Source organism: Oncorhynchus masou, chromosome 2, assembly GCF_036934945.1.
Source record: "Oncorhynchus masou masou isolate Uvic2021 chromosome 2, UVic_Omas_1.1, whole genome shotgun sequence".
In the NCBI taxonomy this organism is placed as follows: Eukaryota; Metazoa; Chordata; class Actinopteri; order Salmoniformes; family Salmonidae; genus Oncorhynchus; species Oncorhynchus masou.
Genome location: NC_088213.1, coordinates 14,569,098 through 14,588,462, shown reverse-complemented (window position 1 = coordinate 14,588,462; position 19,365 = coordinate 14,569,098). Strand labels below are relative to the sequence as shown.

Genomic DNA, 19,365 nt, shown 5'->3' with positions numbered 1-19,365 from the left:
CTCCTTTTACATTCATGACTTGGAGCGAATCCTGACTGAAGCCGAGCAGAATTTACAGTAAGAAGCCTTTTAGATTTGTGTTTACATAACGCAGCAAGACGTCTTATCTGTGTCTCATCTTTCCCTTTCTGTGTGAAACGCAGAATCCTGAGTCAACACGACCCCATGCAGGCAGCGGCATACAGTCATACTCCCTCTCTCCAGCTAGGGCCCTGGTCACGGACACACCCACATGTAACTGGTGTGAAATGGCTCCCTAGTTAACGGGGTGCGAAGCGAGGGGCGTTTCAATCGGTGACGTAACTCTCTCTGAGACCTTCAAGTAGTTGTTTCCCTTGCTCTAAGGCTTTTGTGGAGCGATAGGTAATGATGCTTTGAGGGTGACTTGTCAATGAGGGTCCCTGGTTCGAGCCCAGGTAGGGGTGAGGAGAGGGACAGAAACTACACTGTTACGCACACACACGTTAATCATTCCCAGGGCCCTACCCCGCACACTTAAATCATTCCCAGGGCCCTACCCCGCACACTTAAATCATTCCCAGGGCCCTACCCCGCACACTTAAATCATTCCCAGGGCCCTACCCCACACACTTAAATCATTCCCAGGGCCCTACCCTGCACACTTCAATCATTCCCAGGGCCCTACCCCGCACACTTAAATCATTCCCAGGGCCCTACCCTGCACACTTCAATCATTCCCAGGGCCCTACCCTGCACACTTCAATCATTCCCAGGGCCCTACCCCGCACACTTCAATCATTCCCAGGGCCCTACCCCGCACACTTCAATCATTCCCAGGGCCCTACCCTGCACACTTCAATCATTCCCAGGGCCCTACCCTGCACACTTAAATCATTCCCAGGGCCCTACCCTGCACACTTCAATCATTCCCAGGGCCCTACCCTGCACACTTCAATCATTCCCAGGGCCCTACCCCGCACACTTAAATCATTCCCAGGGCCCTACCCCGCACCCTTCAATCATTCCCAGGGCCCTACCCCGCACACTTAAATCATTCCCAGGGCCCTACCCTGCACACTTCAATCATTCCCAGGGCCCTACCCTGCACACTTCAATCATTCCCAGGGCCCTACCCCGCACACTTAAATCATTCCCAGGGCCCTACCCCGCACCCTTCAATCATTCCCAGGGCCCTACCCCGCACACTTCAATCATTCCCAGGGCCCTACCCCGCACACTTCAATCATTCCCAGGGCCCAACCCTGCACACTTCACTCATTCCCAGGGCCCAACCCTGACTGTGTTCTTGGGATGTGTGAGGCTGGAGAAAGGGGTCAGCACCTGGGCTTGAAGGTGGGGGACTGTGGGTATGGGAGGAGTGGATAGGACTGGGCAGTTTACAGTGGAACAAGGCACCGCAGGAATGGAGAAGAGAACTGTGCTGGGATGTTTAGACTGTATGATGTTATGGTAATATTATGGGGGAGAAATGGTAATATTGAACTGTTCTTTCCCCTTCTGTTACAGTCATAGCATACAGGGAATGTTCTTTCCCCTTCTGTTACAGTCATAGCATACAAGGAATGTTCTTTCCCCTTCTGTTACAGTCATAGCATACAGGGAATGTTCTTTCCCCTTCTGTTACAGTCATAGCATACAGGGAATGTTCTTTCCCCTTCTGCTACAGTCATAGCATACAGGGAATGTTCTTTCCTAATGCATTTTTCCTTTCTCTATCTCTCTTGCTCGGTCTATCCACGTGTCTTTCTCTTCTACCTCCTCCCTATCTCTCTTGCTCGGTCTATCCACGTGTCTTTCTCTTCTACCTCCTCCCTATCTCTCTTGCTCGGTCTATTCACGTGTCTTTCTCTTCTACCTCCTCCCTATCTCTCTTGCTCGGTCTATTCACGTGTCTTTCTCTTCTACCTCCTCCCTATCTCTCTTGCTCGGTCTATCCACGTGTCTTTCTCTTCTACCTCCTCCCTATCTCTCTTGCTCGGTCTATCCACGTGTCTTTCTCTTCTACCTCCTCCCTATGCTCTCTTGCTCGGGTCTATCCACGGTCTATCCACGTGTCTTTCTCTTCTACCTCCTCCCTATCTCTCTTGCTCGGTCTATCCACGTGTCTTTCTCTTCTACCTCCTCCCTATCTCTCTTGCTCGGTCTATCCACGTGTCTTTCTCTTCTATCTCTCTTGCTCGGTCTATCCACGTGTCTTTCTCTTCTACCTCCTCCCTATCTCTCTTGCTCGGTCTATCCACGTGTCTTTCTCTTCTACCTCCTCCCTATCTCTCTTGCTCGGTCTATCCACGTGTCTTTCTCTTCTACCTCCTCCCTATCTCTCTTGTCTTTCTCTTCTACCTCCTCCCTATCTCTCTTCGGTCTATCCACGTGTCTTTCTCTTCTACCTCCTCCCTATCTCTCTTGCTCGGTCTATCCACGTGTCTTTTCTTCTACCTCCTCCCTATCTCTCTTGCTCGGTCTATCCACGTGTCTTTCTCTTCTACCTCCTCCCTATCTCTCTTGCTCGGTCTATCCACGTGTCTTTCTCTTCTACCTCCTCCCTATCTCTCTTGCTCGGTCTATCCACGTGTCTTTCTCTTCTACCTCCTCCCTATCTCTCTTGCTCGGTCTATTCACGTGTCTTTCTCTTCTACCTCCTCCATATCTCTCTTGCTCGGTCTATTCACGTGTCTTTCTCTTCTACCTCCTCCATATCTCTCTTGCTCGGTCTATCCACGTGTCTTTCTCTTCTACCTCCTCCCTATCTCTCTTGCTCGGTCTATCCACGTGTCTTTCTCTTCTACCTCCTCCCTATCTCTCTTGCTCGGTCTATCCACGTGTCTCTTCTCCTCTCTTACCTATCCTGTCTTTCTCTATCTCTCTTGCTCGGTCTATCCACGTGTCTTTCTCTTCTACCTCCTCCCTATTTCTCTTGCTCGGTCTATCCACGTGTCTTTCTCTTCTACCTCCTCCCTATCTCTCTTGCTCGGTCTATCCACGTGTCTTTCTCTTCTACCTCCTCCCTATCTCTCTTGCTCGGTCTATCCACGTGTCTTTCTCTTCTACCTCCTCCCTATCTCTCTTGCTCGGTCTATCCACGTGTCTTTCTCTTCTACCTCCTCCCTATCTCTCTTGCTCGGTCTATCCACGTGTCTTTCTCTTCTACCTCCTCCCTATCTCTCTTGCTCGGTCTATCCACGTGTCTTTCTCTTCTACCTCCTCCCTATCTCTCTTGCTCGGTCTATCCACGTGTCTTTCTCTTCTACCTCCTCCCTATCTCTTGCTCGGTCTATCCACGTGTCTTTCTCTTCTACCTCCTCCCTATCTCTCTTGCTCGGTCTATCCACGTGTCTTTCTCTTCTACCTCCTCCCTATCTCTCTTGCTCGGTCTATCCACGTGTCTTTCTCTTCTACCTCCTCCCTATCTCTTGCTCGGTCTATCCACGTGTCTTTCTCTTCTACCTCCTCCATATCTCTTGCTCGGTCTATCCACGTGTCTTTCTCTTCTACCTCCTCCCTATCTCTCTTGCTCGGTCTATCCACGTGTCTTTCTCTTCTACCTCCTCCCATCTCTCTTGCTCGGTCTATCCACGTGTCTTTCTCTTCTACCTCCTCCCTATCTCTCTTGCTCGGTCTATCCACGTGTCTTTCTCTTCTACCTCCTCCTATCTCTCTTGCTCGGTCTATCCACGTGTCTTTCTCTTCTACCTCCTCCATATCTCTCTTGCTCGGTCTATCCACGTGTCTTTGTCTTTACCTCCTCCCTATCTCTCTTCTACCTCCTCCCTATCTCTCTTGCTCGGTCTATCCACGTGTCTTTCTCTTCTACCTCCTCCCTATCTCTCTTGCTCGGTCTATCCACGTGTCTTTCTCTTCTACCTCCTCCATATCTCTCTTGTCTATCGGTCTTTCTCTATCCACGTGTCTTTCTCTTCTACCCAACTCCCTATCTCTCTTGCTCGGTCTATCCACGTGTCTTTCTCTTCTACCTCCTCCCTATCTCTCTTGCTCGGTCTATCCACGTGTCTTTCTCTTCTACCTCCTCCATATCTCTCTTGCTCGGTCTATCCACGTGTCTTTCTCTTCTACCTCCTCCCTATCTCTCTTGCTCGGTCTATCCACGTGTCTTTCTCTTCTACCTCCTCCCTATATCTCTTGCTCGGTCTATCCACGTGTCTTTCTCTTCTACCTCCTCCATATCTCTCTTGCTCGGTCTATCCACGTGTCTTTCTCTTCTACCTCCTCCATATCTCTCTTGCTCGGTCTATCCACGTGTCTTTCTCTTCTACCTCCTCCCTATCTCTTGCTCCCGGTCTATCCACGTGTCTTTCTCTTCTACCTCCTCCCTATCTCTTGCTCGGTCTATCCACGTGTCTTTCTCTTCTACCTCCTCCCTATCTCTCTTGCTCGGTCTATCCACGTGTCTTTCTCTTCTACCTCCTCCCTATCTCTCTTGCTCGGTCTATCCACGTGTCTTTCTCTTCTACCTCCTCCCTATCTCTCTTGCTCGGTCTATCCACGTGTCTTTCTCTTCTACCTCCTCCCTATCTCTTGCTCGGTCTATCCACGTGTCTTTCTCTTCTACCTCCTCCCTATCTCTCTTGCTCGGTCTATTCACGTCTTTGTTTTTCCCTCGCTTCCTCTTTTCACAGATTCGCTACATTTCTCAGACGCAGGGTTTGCCTGGGGAGCATCTGTTGAATGTGGGGACGAAGACGGCACGGTTCTTCTGCAGGGAGTCTGACTCCCCCTACTCAGCATGGCGATTGAAAGTAAGGACCCCTAAGCCCAAAAGACATCTCCAGCAGAACCCCCCAGCACCCTCTCTCAACCATTCCATACACTGACCCGTCTTTCGCTCCTCTCCACCAAAACACACACACCTCCTAGCCCAGCACTGAAAACAAACCTTCATATTATCTCTCACCATCACCAAACATTCTCCCACCAGAGAAGAAAACCCCAACACAAGCATCCTCCTTTTCACCGCTTGAACCAACTCTGGAGATAAAGGCTGAAGGGATAAACCAAATCCTTATTGTTCTCCCTGTCTCTCTCTCTTTCTCCCTATATCTCTCTTTCTCCCTATGTCTCTCTCTCTTTCTCCCTGTCTCTCTCTCTTTCTCCCTGTCTCTCTCTCTTTCTCCCTGTCTCTCTCTCTCTTTCTCCCTGTCTCTCTCTCTTTCTCCCTATATCTCTTTCTCCCTATATCTCTCTCTTTCTCTCTGTCTCTCTCTCTTTCTCCCTATATCTCTCTCTTCTCTCTGTCTCTCTCTTCTCCCTCTCTCTCTCTCTTTCTGTCTCTCTCTTTCTCCCTGTCTCTCTCTCTCTCTTCTGTCTCTCTCTCTCTTTCTCTCTCTCTGTCTCTCTCTTTCTCCCTGTATCTCTCTCTTCTGTCTCTCTCTCTTTCTGTCTGTCTCTCTCTTTCTCCCTGTATCTCTCTCTCTTTCTCCCTGTATCTCTCTCTCTTTCTGTCTGTCTCTCTCTTTCTGTCTGTCTGTCTCTCTCTCTTTGTCTCTTTCTCTCTCTCTCTCTCTCTCCCTCTCTCTCTCTCTCTTTCTCCCTGTCTCTCTCTCTCTCTCTCTTTCTCCCTCTCTCTCTCTCTCTCTTTCTCCCTGTCTCTCTCTCTCTCTCTTTCTCCCTGTTTCTCTCTCTCTCTTTCTCCCTGTCTCTCTTTTCTCTCTTTCTCTCTCTCTCTTTCTCCCTGTCTCTCTCTCTCTTTCTCCCTGTCTCTCTCTCTTTCTCCCTGTCTCTCTCTCTTCTTTCTCCCTGTCTCTCTCTCTCTCTTTCTCCCTGTCTCTCTCTCTTTCTCCCTCTCTCTCTCTCTTTCTCCCTCTCTCTCTCTCTTTCTCCCTGTCTCTCTCTCTCTCTTTCTTTCTCCCTCTCTCTCTCTCTTTCTCCCTGTCTCTCTCTTTCTCCCTGTCTCTCTCTTTCTCCCTGTCTCTCTTTCTCCCTCTCTCTTTCTCCCTGTCTTGTTCTCCCTGTCTCTCTCTTTCCCCCTGTCTCTCTCTTTCTCCCTGTCTCTCTCTTTCTCCCTGTCTCTCTCTTTCTCCCTGTCTCTCTCTTTCTCCCTGTCTCTCTTTCTTTCTCCCTCTCTCTCTCTCTCTCTTTCTCTCTCCAGTCGACTGATGAGCATGAGACCGAGACGGGGATGAAATCGAAGGAAGCAAGGAAGTACATCTTCAACTGTTTGGATGACATGGCGCACGTAAGTCTTGTTCCACAGGATGTGGACACCTTCAGCTGGTCTAACTAGACCGTGTTGATGAGTCTCTACTCAGGAAGCTCATGGTTAGATGATGTAGGTCTGAGAGAGAGGAAGTTCACCTTCAGCTGGTCTAACTAGACCGTGTTGATGAGTCTCGACTCAGGAAGCTCATGGTTAGATGATGTAGGTCTGAGAGAGAGGAAGTTCACCTTCAGCTGTTCTAACTAGACCGTGTTGATGAGTCTCGACTCAGGAAGCTCATGGTTAGATGATGTAGGTCTGAGAGAGAGGAAGTTCACCTTCAGCTGGTCTAACTAGACCGTGTTGATGAGTCTCTACTCAGGAAGCCCATGGTCAGATGGTTAGATGACATGGGGCCGTAGGTCTGAAGAGCTGAGAGGAAGTTCACCTTCAGCTGGTCTAACTAGACCGTGTTGATGAGTCTCTACTCAGGAAGCCCATGGTCAGATGGTTAGATGACATGGGGCCGTAGGTCTGAGAGAGAGGAAGTTCACCTTCAGCTGATCTAACTAGACCGTGTTGATGAGTCTCTACTCAGGAAGCCCATGGTCAGATGGTTAGATGACATGGGGCCGTAGGTCTGAGAGAGAGGAAGTTCACCTTCAGCTGTTTGACTAAAAAAGCTAGAACATGTACGTACATCTCATTGCTGGAAAACCCCCATTCTCACATCTCTAGTCATATGCTAAGTGACATGCTAAAGTTCAGCACCCAACACTTAGTTTGAAAGTCAAGCCTCGGGTGAAACCACAGCTGGAAATTCCCTGACAATGAGATCATGGGTTGAACATTTCCCTGCTGATGTTTTTTTGAGTTGGGGAGCGATTATGTAGATGGGGGGTGACGTAGAGATGGGGGTGACGTAGAGATGGGGGGTGACGAGAGACGGGGGTGACGCTTCAGAGACGGGGGGGAGTCGACTGGTTAGAGACGGGGGCGAGAGACTGGGGGGCAGATGCGTAGAGACTGGGGGCGACGTAGAGACTGGGGGCGACGTAGAGACTGGGGGCGACGTAGAGACTGGGGGCGACGTAGAGACTATGAGAGACTGGGGGCGACGTAGAGACTGGGGGCGACGTAGAGACTGGGGGCGACGAGAGACTGGGGGGCGACGTAGAGACTGGGGGGCGACGTAGAGACTGGGGGGCGACGTAGAGACTGGGGGGCGACGTAGAGACTGGGGGGACGAGAGACGGGACGTAGGTCGACAGGCGGGGGGACGTAGAGGCGGGGGGGACGTAGATGTGTAGAGACTGGGGACAACGACGTAGATGTGTAGAGACTGGAGGGACGGGGCGTAGATGTGTAGAGACTGGGGGACGGGGCGTAGATGTGTAGAGACTGGGGGGGGGGGTAGATGTGTAGAGACTGGGGGGGGAGGGGGGCGTATATGTGTAGAGACTGGGGGGATGTAGATGTGTAGAGACTGAGGGCGGGGGGGGGCGTAGATGTGTAGAGACTGGGGGGGTGTATATGTGTAGAGACTGGGGGGATGAGTGTGTGGAGGGGGGCGTAGATGTGTAGAGACTGGGGGGGGGCGTATATGTGTAGAGACTGGGGGGGGATGTAGATGTGTAGAGACTGGGGGGGATGTAGATGTGTAGAGACGGGGGGATGTAGATGTGTAGAGACGGGGGGATGTAGAATGCTGTAGATATGAAAAATAACTCATCGTTCTCACGTTCCACTTATCACAATGGTTGGTTTGATGTTTTCACATTTGATAAACTTCTGCAAAATGTCTGGTATTTTTAACTTAGGAAAGGATTATTCCAGCATTGTGACTGTTTATACTGTTTGTCCCTTAACCAAGTCTCCCTTGACTTAAAGCTGGTTTAAAACTTCCTGAGGCTCCAGATGAACTGGACACAAACACTGGGAAAGATGACAGATGACCAGTTCTCCTGAGCCCTGACCTGCCTCTCTCTCCCAGGTCAACTTGGTGATGAATCTGGAAGGTAGTGACCTGTTGGCAGAGAAGGTGGACCGAAGAGAGTTTGTCGGCCTGCTGAAGAGGATGTTGTGGATCGATGCGGAGAAGAGGATCGCCCCCGCTGAGGCGCTCAGCCACTCCTTTATGTCCATGCAACACCTGCTCCACTTCCCCCATAGCAACCAGTGAGTTTCCCCCACTGTCCTTCAGGCGGGTTGACCTTTTCGTAGAGAAGAGACATGATGAAACTATTTGTAAAAGGAGGACAAGCATAAAGAATAGCTGGGGCTGCTGTACTGTGATGAACATAACTCCAACCCCTCCTTTCCTCTCTCCATCAGTGTCAAATCATGTTTCCACATCATGGACGTTACCCGCTCTCGTCCCGGTCCTTACGACACGCTCAACCGGAACAAAGCCCCCTTCATCAGACCGGTGACCACCACCACCACCACAGTTAACCTGACCGGGCCCTTCAGCAAGATGGCCGCCATCCACAACCAAGTAAGTAGCTTCACCACATCAATACAGTAGCCGTCACATGGAGGGAAAGATTTCCGTTTATATGAATAGACGGCTATATGACAATGCACCACTGCTAGAGCTGTTAGACTGTATATTATGGTTTTATCAGACAAGTCTACATTTGAGAAACAGCTAGACCAAGGCGTGTTTTCCCCTGACCCAGACCTCCAGATGGTCGGAGTGGATGACATGGGGCTTTATCGCCCCCCTCGTCAACACGTGGAACTGTAGACATTCACCTTCGCTGTCATGGCGATGCCAGGACGTTACGTAGGCTATGTCATGGCAACAGCGCGGGTGCGTTGTGTTGCTGAGGAGAGAGATGGTTGAAGTTTGGAGCCATCTGATCCTATTAGACAGATGGGTTCAACTGACCTCATACTGTCATGTTTTCACTTTGTTATTCTAAATACCAACCAGCCTTTTCTGGAAATACAAGTCCACCTTGGTCAATACATTAGAAGTCCAGCGCATTAGAAGTCCAGCGCATTAGAAGTCCAGCGCATTAGAAGTCCAGCGCATTAGAAGTCCAGCGCATTAGAAGTCCAGCGCATTAGAAGTCCAGCGCATTAGAAGTCCAGCGCATTAGAAGTCCAGCGCATTAGAAGTCCAGCGCATTAGAAGTCCAGCGCATTAGAAGTCCAGCGCATTAGAAGTCCAGCGCATTAGAAGTCCAGCGCATTAGAAGTCCAGCGCATTAGAAGTCCAGCGCATTAGAAGTCCAGCGCATTAGAAGTCCAGCGCATTAGAAGTCCAGCGCATTAGAAGTCCGTTCTCATATCAACTGTTGGTACAATGTGAAGGTGATGGCGTCTGAACCTCATATACCAAAAGCCCAATTGAATCAAGTTGATATATCGACACATCCTTAATTCTAGTGCATTTGTGTTCAGTATTTACCCCTGGGGGGGAAACAGAATGGGTGGTCTCTAGGAAAGCCTTGATGTAGGTGAACTTTGATTGGTTCCAGTTACAGGAAGTATTTGGTGGGAAAATGCACCAGATCTCCCAGTATTCACCTCTCAGAATGCTTTGTGTTGACTCATGTGTATGGGGGGGACGGTCCCTGTTCTGGGTGGACTTTTTATTGGCCTTTCCAGACCTTTGATCATGTTGGATTCAGCCCTGGTCTAATTCCCTGGATTGAATATTATAGGCCGGCCACAAGAGGTCAGAGCAGTGACCTCTGAACCACAGGCACAGGCTCCTGCTCTGTTCTTTGTTTATTCATAGTGTCGGAGTAGGACTGCTGATCTAGGATCAGTTTTGTCCTTGTAAATGATTTAATAATAAGATTATATGGACAGATCCTAGATCTGTACTCTTACTCTATGCTTGGTGCATATGGCACTGCTGTTTGGCTCAGACTCCAGACAAGCAGGTCGCCATCTACTGGGGATGTGAGGCTAATGCGGATTATATGTTGGAATCTAAAACGAGGAGGTTTTTAATTATGGAGAGTCAAAGTTTTGGTATTGTTTTCCTTATTTTCTTCTCAGAAACACTTTCTTTATGAAAATAGTTATTGAGGCCACAATTCCCCTTATGTTGTGCTGATGAAATCCCTGTTGATAGACAGTCTGTGTTGATCTAACCCATTAGTTTCTGTAGTAGATGTCAGGGGGCTCATGTCTCTGTGTTGTTCTTACCCATTAGTCTCTGTAGTAGATGTCAGGGGGCTCATGTCTCTGTGTTGATCTAACCCATTAGTTTCTGTAGTAGATGTCAGGGGGCTCATGTCTCTGTGTTGATCTAACCCATTAGTTTCTGTAGTAGATGTCAGGGGGCTCATGTCTCTGTGTTGATCTAACCCATTAGTTTCTGTAGTAGATGTCAGGGGGCTCATGTCTCTGGGTTGATCTAACCCATTAGTTTCTGTAGTAGATGTCAGGGGGCTCATGTCTCTGGGTTGATCTAACCCATTAGTTTCTGTAGTAGATGTCAGGGGGCTCATGTCTCTGTGTTGATCTAACCCATTAGTTTCTGTAGTAGATGTAGGGGGTCATGTCTCTGGGTTGATCTAACCCATTAGTTTCTGTAGTAGATGTCAGGGGGCTCATGTCTCTGGGTTGATCTAACCCATTAGTTTCTGTAGTAGATGTCAGGGGGCTCATGTCTCTGGGTTGATCTAACCCATTAGTTTCTGTAGTAGATGTCAGGGGGCTCATGTCTCTGGGTTGATCTAACCCATTAGTTTCTGTAGTAGATGTCAGGGGGCTCATGTCTCTGGGTTGATCTAACCCATTAGTTTCTGTAGTAGATGTCAGGGGGCTCATGTCTCTGTGTTGATCTAACCCATTAGTTTCTGTAGTAGATGTCAGGGGGCTCATGTCTCTGTGTTGATCTAACCCATTAGTTTCTGTAGTAGATGTAGGGGGTTTCTGTAGTAGATGTCAGGGGGCTCATGTCTCTGTGTTGATCTAACCCATTAGTTTCTGTAGTAGATGTCAGGGGGCTCATGTCTCTGTTGTTCTAACCCATTATTTTCTGTAGTAGATGTCAGGGGGCTCATGTCTCTGTCTTGTCTTCAGGCTTTAGCCCCCTCGGCCCCCTCAGTGATGCACCCTGGGATACCGCTCCAAACAGGAGATGGCCAGTTTGGCTGCAGCGACTCATTTCAACAGGCACTCATCCTGTGCCCCCCAACGATGCAGGGTATGACTTCTTAATCTTCTCCTCTTTCTCCCCCCTCCTCTCTTCTCTCTTTCTCCTCCTCTCTTTCTCCTCCCTCTCTTCTCTCTTTCTCCTCCCCCCTCCTCTCTTCTCCCCCCCTCCTCTCTTCTCCCCCCTCCTCTCTTCTCCCCCCTCCTCTCTTCTCCCCCCTCCTCTCTTCTCCCCCCTCCTCTCTTCTCCCCCCTCCTCTCTTCTCCCCCTCCTCTCTTCTCCCCCTCCTCTCTTCTCCCCCTCCCTCTCTTCTCCCCCTCCTCTCTTCTCCCCCCTCCTCTCTTCTCCCCCCTCCTCTCTTCTCCCCCTCCTCTCTTCTCCCCCTCCTCTCTTCTCCCCCTCCTCTCTTCTCCCCCTCCTCTCTTCTCCCCCCCCTCTCTTCTCCCCCCCCCCTCTTCTCCCCCTCCTCTCTTCTCCCCCCCCCTCTCTTCTCTCCCCCTCCTCTCTTCTCCCCCTCCTCTCTTCTCCCCCTCCCTCTTCTCCCCCTCCTCTCTCCCCCTCTCTCTTCTCCCCCCTCCTCTCTCTCTCTCTCTTGTCCTCCCCCTCCTCTCTTCTCCCCCCCTCCTCTTGTCCTCCCCCCCTCCTCTCTTCTCCCCCCTCTCTTCTCTCTTGTCCTCCCCCCCTCTTCTCTTCCCCTCCCCCTCCTCTCTTCCTCCCTCCTCTTTCCCCCTCCCTCTTCCCCCCTCCTCTCTTCTCCCCCTCCTCTCCCCCCCCTCCTCTCTTCTCCCCCTCTCTCTTCCTCCCCCCCTCCTTCTCTCCTCTCTTCTCTCCCCCTCCTCTCTTCTCTCTTTCTCCCCCTCCTCTCTCTCTCTTCTCCCCCCCTCCCTCTCTTCTCTCTTTCTCCTCCCCCCTCTCTCTCTCTTTCTCCCTCCCCCTCCTCTTTCTCCTCCCCCTCCTCTCTTCTCTCTTTCTCCTCCCCCTCCTCTCTTCTCTCTTTCTCCTCCCCCTCTTTCTCCCTCCTTTCCATCCACCTCTATAGCCAAATCTACTGACTTGGACTTACTGTGGAACACATGTTTCCCTTTCCGGTCCTCCAGGAATCCCCACTAACGCAGCCAAGCCTCAGGGCTTCTCCGTACGCATGGAGACTGCTGTGCCTCTGGTCACCCAAGCTCCCTCCATCCAGCCCCTACAGATCAGACCTGGGCTCATCACACAGGTAACGAGAAGAGAGGGGGAGCGGGAGAGAGAGAGTCCCTAGTATTCGGGCTAGCTGTGATTGAGTGATTCAGACCAACAGAGAAACTGACAGTGATGGAGAATCAGCAAGACACAGCCTGGATGCATTTGTGCTGGGGATGTTTTGAATGTATTCAACTGAAATGTTGAATTTCAATTGAATACATTCAACTTAACCCAACCCCTCTGAATCAGAGAGGTGCCGGGAGGCTGCCTTAATCGTCATCCATGTCTCCGGCGCCCGGGGAACAGTGGGTTAACTGCCTTGCTCAGGGGCAGAACTACAGATTTTTACCTTGTCACCTCGGGGATTCGATCCAGCAATCTTTCAGTTACTGTCCCAACGCTCAAACCGCTAGGCTACCTGCCGCTCTATACCACTGAATGAATACGTTTAGATAGCTATAGAAACCATGGAAACGGTGTTCCTCTCCCTTGCAGCAGACCTGGTCTAACCGCCCCCAGCAGATCCTGGTGCCCGCCTGGCAGCAGGTGACTCCAATGGCGCCCCCACCAGCCACCATGGCGTCTGACACTGTGGCAGGCCCACAGAGACTGGGAGAATGGGGGTGAGTGCTGTCTGTCAGCTGTTGACTGTCTGTGCTCTTTAGCGACCGTCAGTGACTCATTCATTTTGTTTCTCCGTAGGGAGCCAATAGGGAAGCTCCAAATGAATTTTTTGAAACTGCATTGTCTGTCAGTCTGTTTTGTTGCTGTGCTCTACCCTTGACAAGGACTTCTTTGAGAAATAGGACACAGTGTGATGGCTGTCTGGCAAACTGATGGAGAATGAGTCACATGCCTCTCCTTTGAAGCAGGCAAGTGAGATCAGTCAGTTAAGTCTCTAATATAGATAATAACCTTTGGCTCGTTACCCCGTATTGTCATTTGCAGGAAGGTGCGTCCCCATGGCAACCAATACAGCTCTATGATGCCCCACCACCATCAGCCGTTCTTAACCAACCAGATGACCATGTCTGCCCACCAGCCAATCAGCATAGGCATCGCACACGTGGTGTGGCCACAGCCCTCTGCAAACAAGAGAAACAAGCCCTGCTTTAACAGGTAAACACACGCACGTACGGACACACACACACACACACACACACACACAATCTGATCATAAAATCCCCTTCCTGTCATTTATTCCCTAGAGGCAACAATTTCACCTACAACACCAACACCCAAAACTCAGCATGCCAGTCCCCAAAGATGGCCGACACCATGAGGAATGTCCCAGAGGGTAGATTCCCAGAGGCGGGGCGAGCTGCACAGCTGGAACCTGAACCGGAGCAGGAGGAGGAGCCCAGCTGCTGTAAGGCAGGTTCAGACTCTGAAGAGCAGTCTGTCTCTTATAAGCAGCGGCAGGCCATGGTGATGTCTGATGTGGCCAGCCCCACTGTTACTGTCATTAGTATCAGCAGTGATGAGGAAGAGGAGGAGGAAGAGAGAACACGGAGACACTCACTGGGGAGTAAGTAACTCTCAAACTCCTCCACAATCAGTCTCTTCAAATATCCACTACAGTCCACAATCAGTCTCTTCAAATATCCACTACAGTCCACAATCAGTCTCTTCAAATATCCACTACAGTCCACAATCAGTCTCTTCAAATATCGAAGTCATTATTGTCTCAAACTCTGTATGTAAGTTGTAACTAAACCCTCCCCCCCTTTCTGTTTGTCTTTCTCTCCCCCTCCCCCCAGGTGTAAGGGCAGTGCTGAGTGTGAGGCGTGTCAGAGCACAGTGAGTATGGAGAGAGTATGTTCCCTCAGTAGTCCAGACAGCACCCTCAGCACCAGCTCCTCTGCCTCAGCCCAGTCCAGCACCTCACCCTGCAAACGCCCCAACAGGTATGACCCAATGACAACAGCCGCACACATACATGTTGGGCCCTAACCTAAATGTTGCACCTACACCTGTCATAGTGTGATTGCTCCGGTCTGTTACAGTATAGAATGTATAATCTCTGAGTGTGATTGCTCTTGTCTGTTACAGCATAGAATGTATAATCTCTGAGTGTGATTGCTCTTGTCTGTTACAGTATAGAATGTATACTCTCTGAGTGTGATTGCTCTTGTCTGTTACAGTATGTCAGATGACGAGCAGGAGAGTATACTCTCGGCTCTTGTGACATTGTGGATGATTGCTCTTGTCTGTTACAGTATGTCAGATGACGAGCAGGAGAGCGGTTGTGACATTGTGGATGGCTCGCCTTCCTCCGACTCCTCTGGCCCTAGCAACAGCCCCTTCACCGAACAACGCTACATCGCCGATGGCAACCAGAACCGCGAGCCCCGTGTAGCGTGCGTCGCCCCGGTAACGGAGCCCAGAAAGCCAGCGGTGCGCACCATGGTGGTGCCGCCCATGAGGGTGCAGAATAACAACCCCCACCCACACATCAACGAGACGCTAGGCAACACCAGTAAGCATCTAACACACACAGCTGATTCACCCACAGGAAACAGACAACCGGCTGATTCACCCTAGACGAACACTTGACACACCTGGTTCACACAGCCCTATGGTTGAACAAACAGGTTCAGTAGTCATGAACAGGTGGCCACAGTTCTCTCATCATAGGTAACCACAACAGACACACCTTGCCCAGGGCAGACAGGGCAACAGAAAACACAGCAGGTCACATGTACAGTACACACTGGAACCTGGAACCCAGTAGTAACCTTCATCTGTCAGGATAGTCAGTGATCAGACACACACGGACACAGGGCTAACGGGGTCACAGCGGGTCAGATACCTCGTCACTGCTGATGATGTCTGCTCCACAGGTCACATGGTGTGGGATTACTCCTCGTTTATAGGGCACAGAGGTACTCGCAGGTGATTATGGCTGCAGCCCTGACCTCTCACCTCAGACCTCTTGGCTTCGCCCTCTGGAGGGGACTTGTGTTTCCTGTACACTGTCTAATCTGGTTGACCTCTCACCTCAGACCTCTTGGCTTCGCCCTCTGGAGGGGACTTGTGTTTCCTGTACACTGTCTAATCTGGTTGACCTCTCACCTCAGACCTCTTGGCTTCGCCCTCTGGAGGGGCTTGTGTTTCCTGTACACTGTCTAATCTGGTTGACCTCTCACCTCAGACCTCTTGGCTTCGCCCTCTGGAGGGGACTTGTGTTTCCTGTACACTGTCTAATCTGGTTGACCTCTCACCTCAGACCTCTTGGCTTCGCCCTCTGGAGGGGACTTGTGTTTCCTGTACACTGTCTAATCTGGTTGACCTCTCACCTCAGACCTCTTGGCTTCGCCCTCTGGAGGGGACTTGTGTTTCCTGTACACTGTCTAATCTGGTTGACCTCTCACCTCAGACCTCTTGGCTTCGCCCTCTGGAGTGGACTTGTGTTTCCTGTACACTGTCTAATCTGGTTGACCTCTCACCTCAGACCTCTTGGCTTCGCCCTCTGGAGGGACTTGTGTTTCCTGTACACTGTCTAATCTGGTTGACCTCTCACCTCAGACCTCTTGGCTTCGCCCTCTGGAGTGGACTTGTGTTTCCTGTACACTGTCTAACCTGGTTGACCTCTCACCTCAGACCTCTTGGCTTCGCCCTCTGGAGGGGCTTGTGTTTCCTGTACACTGTCTAATCTGGTTGCAGCTGGCTTCTTGTCGACAGCCCTTTCTTTGAATCTATCCTTTATTCTACCTGTGTGGATCTGGAGCTTATGAAGCTACGTATGACAGGCTTAACATCCCCTGGAACGCTTTACAGCCTGACTTAGGCCTTCATAGACATGGATGACAACCAGACACGCACACACGCGACACATTGTGTTCGCTGGCTGTCATGAACACCTAGATGTTTATGAATGCGTTTGTGGGGTGTTACCGAGGGGTTATGCATGTCATATGTAGGCTTCATAACAGCTGTGGTCTTCTCCCTCTGTTCCTGGGGCTGGGCTTTTTTAAGGTCCCTGTTTATAGGTCATTTCTAAATCCTCAGTGAAAATCACACTGTCTCCTATGGCCTCATGTCCCAGCCAGGCCCCTCCCATAGCTGACATTCAGAAACACTCCCCAGCTAAAGCCCACAGAAAAGGCCACAACTTGCTATTCTAGTGCTACTAGGGGGGAATTAATAGCCAATGGTATGACCCCCACTATGAATACGAACCAGCTTACTTACCCATTTGGCTTCCATCCCTTCACAAGATCCCAGATCAGTTCTAGTCTATTTATAAACACCCACATGATGCTTGGGGAACAGATGGCACTTGTTAAAGAGCTGTGTTTGGTCAAACCCAGTGGAAGTCAGTGATGAGCATGCAAAATCTCTACTGTCACAATGGCTGATGGATACTACAGTCAGAGTTTAACTCTACTGTCTGTCTCTGTGGGTTGATGCTGCTGCCCTGTCATGATGTCTGTGTTTAAACTCATCCCTCTCTTTCACCCCCCCCCCATCTCTCTCGTTGTCTCACTCTTTTAGAGTCTTTCCAGTTCAAAGGGCGAGGTATTCCGGGCCGTCAACCGCACCACTCCATCCCCCTCCTCAACCGGCCACAGAAGATCACTGCATTCCAGCACCAGCAACAGCAGCCCATGGGCTTTGGACAGGTCAGCACGCACACACACACACGCGCACACACACACACACACACACACACACACACACACACACACACACACACACGTAATATGTGTATGATATCTAACCATCCCTCTTTCTCTCCATTTCCAGCTCCAGCATTACGGCTCCTGCCACCAGGAATGGAATGGAAACTATGCCCACCGGCGCCCGCAGGCTTACATCCCCCCCACTATGCATGGGCACTCCTTTACCCTACCCCACGGCAGCCCCAACCACACTTCAGGCCCCCGCCATCACCCCCACCCGCACGGCCAGCATACTCTTCTGTCCTACCCCCCCCCTGGGCCCCTGGTCACAGCAGCCCCTGTGGCCCACATCCTGGCCTCCCCTGGGGCTTCACGGCCCGTCCTGCAGCCCGCCTACAGCATCTCTCACCCGGGCGGTATCGTCCACCAGGTCACTGTGGGCATCAACCCCCGGCTGCTGCCCTCGCCCACTATCCACCCCCAGGGCCAGTTCAAGGCCCTCTTCCCCCCACACCCCTACATGGCCTCGCCTGCCTACGCCACCTTCCCCCTCAGCCCCACCAAACTCAACCAGTACCCCTACATCTGACAGGGTCCCGGAGCAGCCCACCCTCCAGATGCACCTCGCGCCCCCCGGGGGCCAAGCGAGCAGGAGGGGCCTTCTTCTCAGAATACACAACAAACAACCACAACATGGTTTTCATGTCCAGAGCCATGGCACAACCACAGAGAAACAAGCTATTTTTATCAATCATGTAGACTTGGGTGCAATTGAAATATGAGCTATAAAAAATAAAATCACAAAGTTTGGGTGGAGGATGGTGAAATGGAGGATGAGGAGGGGGGCAAGGAAGGAAGGATGGATGGAATGATTGAATGTAGATAAGTAACTCACTCTCTGTGTTTTGCACATTTAATATACCTTCACATTAGCTCTTCTACCAATACTCCTCAACAAACAGGTGACTAATCGGGTGGCATTGCTCGGTCAGACCTTATCCCAGCTATTTTTCTATATTGCCTTCTGAACGTGTGCAAGACACATCCACATTTGTAAAGCCATCCCAGTCTCTAGCTCGATAGGCCGACAGGTGCACATGTTGTCCACGGTTGTGTGTCGTACCGCGTTTGAAGTATTTGTACCTTTCCTCAGTGTCTTTGGTGTTTTAAAAATGTGGAGTCACTTAACCGATTTAAAGTGGGGTTGTTGCTCCTCAAGCTGCATGTGATCTTGCATGAGCAGATCAAAATGTAAACAGGAAGTTGATGCGTTAGACGTCGCTCTTGTTGGCGTCACGAGACTCGCTGCATCGTATACTTGTCCCCAGCCATAGTGCCTTATATATTTGAGGTGGTTGATGTTACTACTTATATATTAATGTACTGGACTGCAGCACTTGAAGGTCCTACCAGTCCATGCATCCTGTGTGTGGATGTATATCCATGAATATATTCATGTACTGGACTGCAGCACTTGAAGGTCCTACCAGTCCATGCATCCTGTGTGTGTGGATGTATATCCATGAATATATTCATGTACTGGACTGCAGCACTTGAAGGTCCTACCAGTCCATGCATCCTGTGTGTGGATGTATATCCATGAATATATTCATGTACTGGACTGCAGCACTTGAAGGTCCTACCAGTCCATGCATCCTGTGTGTGGATGTATATCCCTCCACAGCCTGCATGGACGTGAGGTATCGCGGATAGCGGTGCTTATGGTTTGGATTCGGTGTATATTTCAGTGTGTAGAGTTACTCTTTTGTTCCTTAAAGAAGAGCGACGTGCTTTGCTGTAGCAGATGCTCGCTGGTCCGTTATTAAATGTTCCTTTACTGTCATCGTCCTCCCCCCTGAATGAACTAGTGTACAAAGAGCAAGCATTGAATATTTGCTTAATATTTCATAATCAATTTCTATTTAGTGAAACTCTTACTACTAACGGTATTTGTACTGTTCGATGAAACTGCAATACAATCTCTAAATAGATGTTGATTTTTATTTTTTTGTCTTTGTATTTAAAAAAAGAAGTGTTTGAGTGTGTTTTTATTTTTTCTATCTGTGTTACCAGTGTGGTGGGCTTTGACTAGCTGAGGACAACAATGCTAATTCATTAACGGTATGGGTTCTTCTAAGCCTGAGCAGACCATGCAGTATTACACACACACATATATTTACATTTACATGAGCTAGTCTACTTAGTGCAGAGGCTTAATAAGGTGTGAGTTTGTCGCGTGCAATTCTCTCATTTATGCATGTGACAAAGTTAACTTTTTCCCCTTTACATTATACCATTTG

The 19,365-nt window shown here is 50.2% G+C and overlaps 1 protein-coding gene across 1 annotated transcript in view; it reads left to right on the top strand.

Moving 5' to 3' along the window:
• The window catches only part of hipk3b (homeodomain interacting protein kinase 3b), a 72,693-nt gene extending 54,946 nt beyond the window's left edge, over positions 1-17,747 (top strand). The window contains exons 4-16 of the mRNA XM_064988267.1: positions 4,617-4,736; positions 6,086-6,172; positions 8,127-8,311; positions 8,468-8,630; positions 11,183-11,306; positions 12,353-12,474; positions 12,936-13,063; positions 13,389-13,559; positions 13,649-13,972; positions 14,201-14,347; positions 14,660-14,919; positions 16,938-17,065; positions 17,190-17,747. Coding sequence (XP_064844339.1) covers positions 4,617-4,736; positions 6,086-6,172; positions 8,127-8,311; positions 8,468-8,630; positions 11,183-11,306; positions 12,353-12,474; positions 12,936-13,063; positions 13,389-13,559; positions 13,649-13,972; positions 14,201-14,347; positions 14,660-14,919; positions 16,938-17,065; positions 17,190-17,654 — 2,424 coding nt within the window. The 3' untranslated portion in view covers positions 17,655-17,747. The remainder of the gene's footprint in view (positions 1-4,616; positions 4,737-6,085; positions 6,173-8,126; positions 8,312-8,467; positions 8,631-11,182; positions 11,307-12,352; positions 12,475-12,935; positions 13,064-13,388; positions 13,560-13,648; positions 13,973-14,200; positions 14,348-14,659; positions 14,920-16,937; positions 17,066-17,189) is intronic.
• Positions 17,748-19,365: the final 1,618 nt, after the last annotated feature.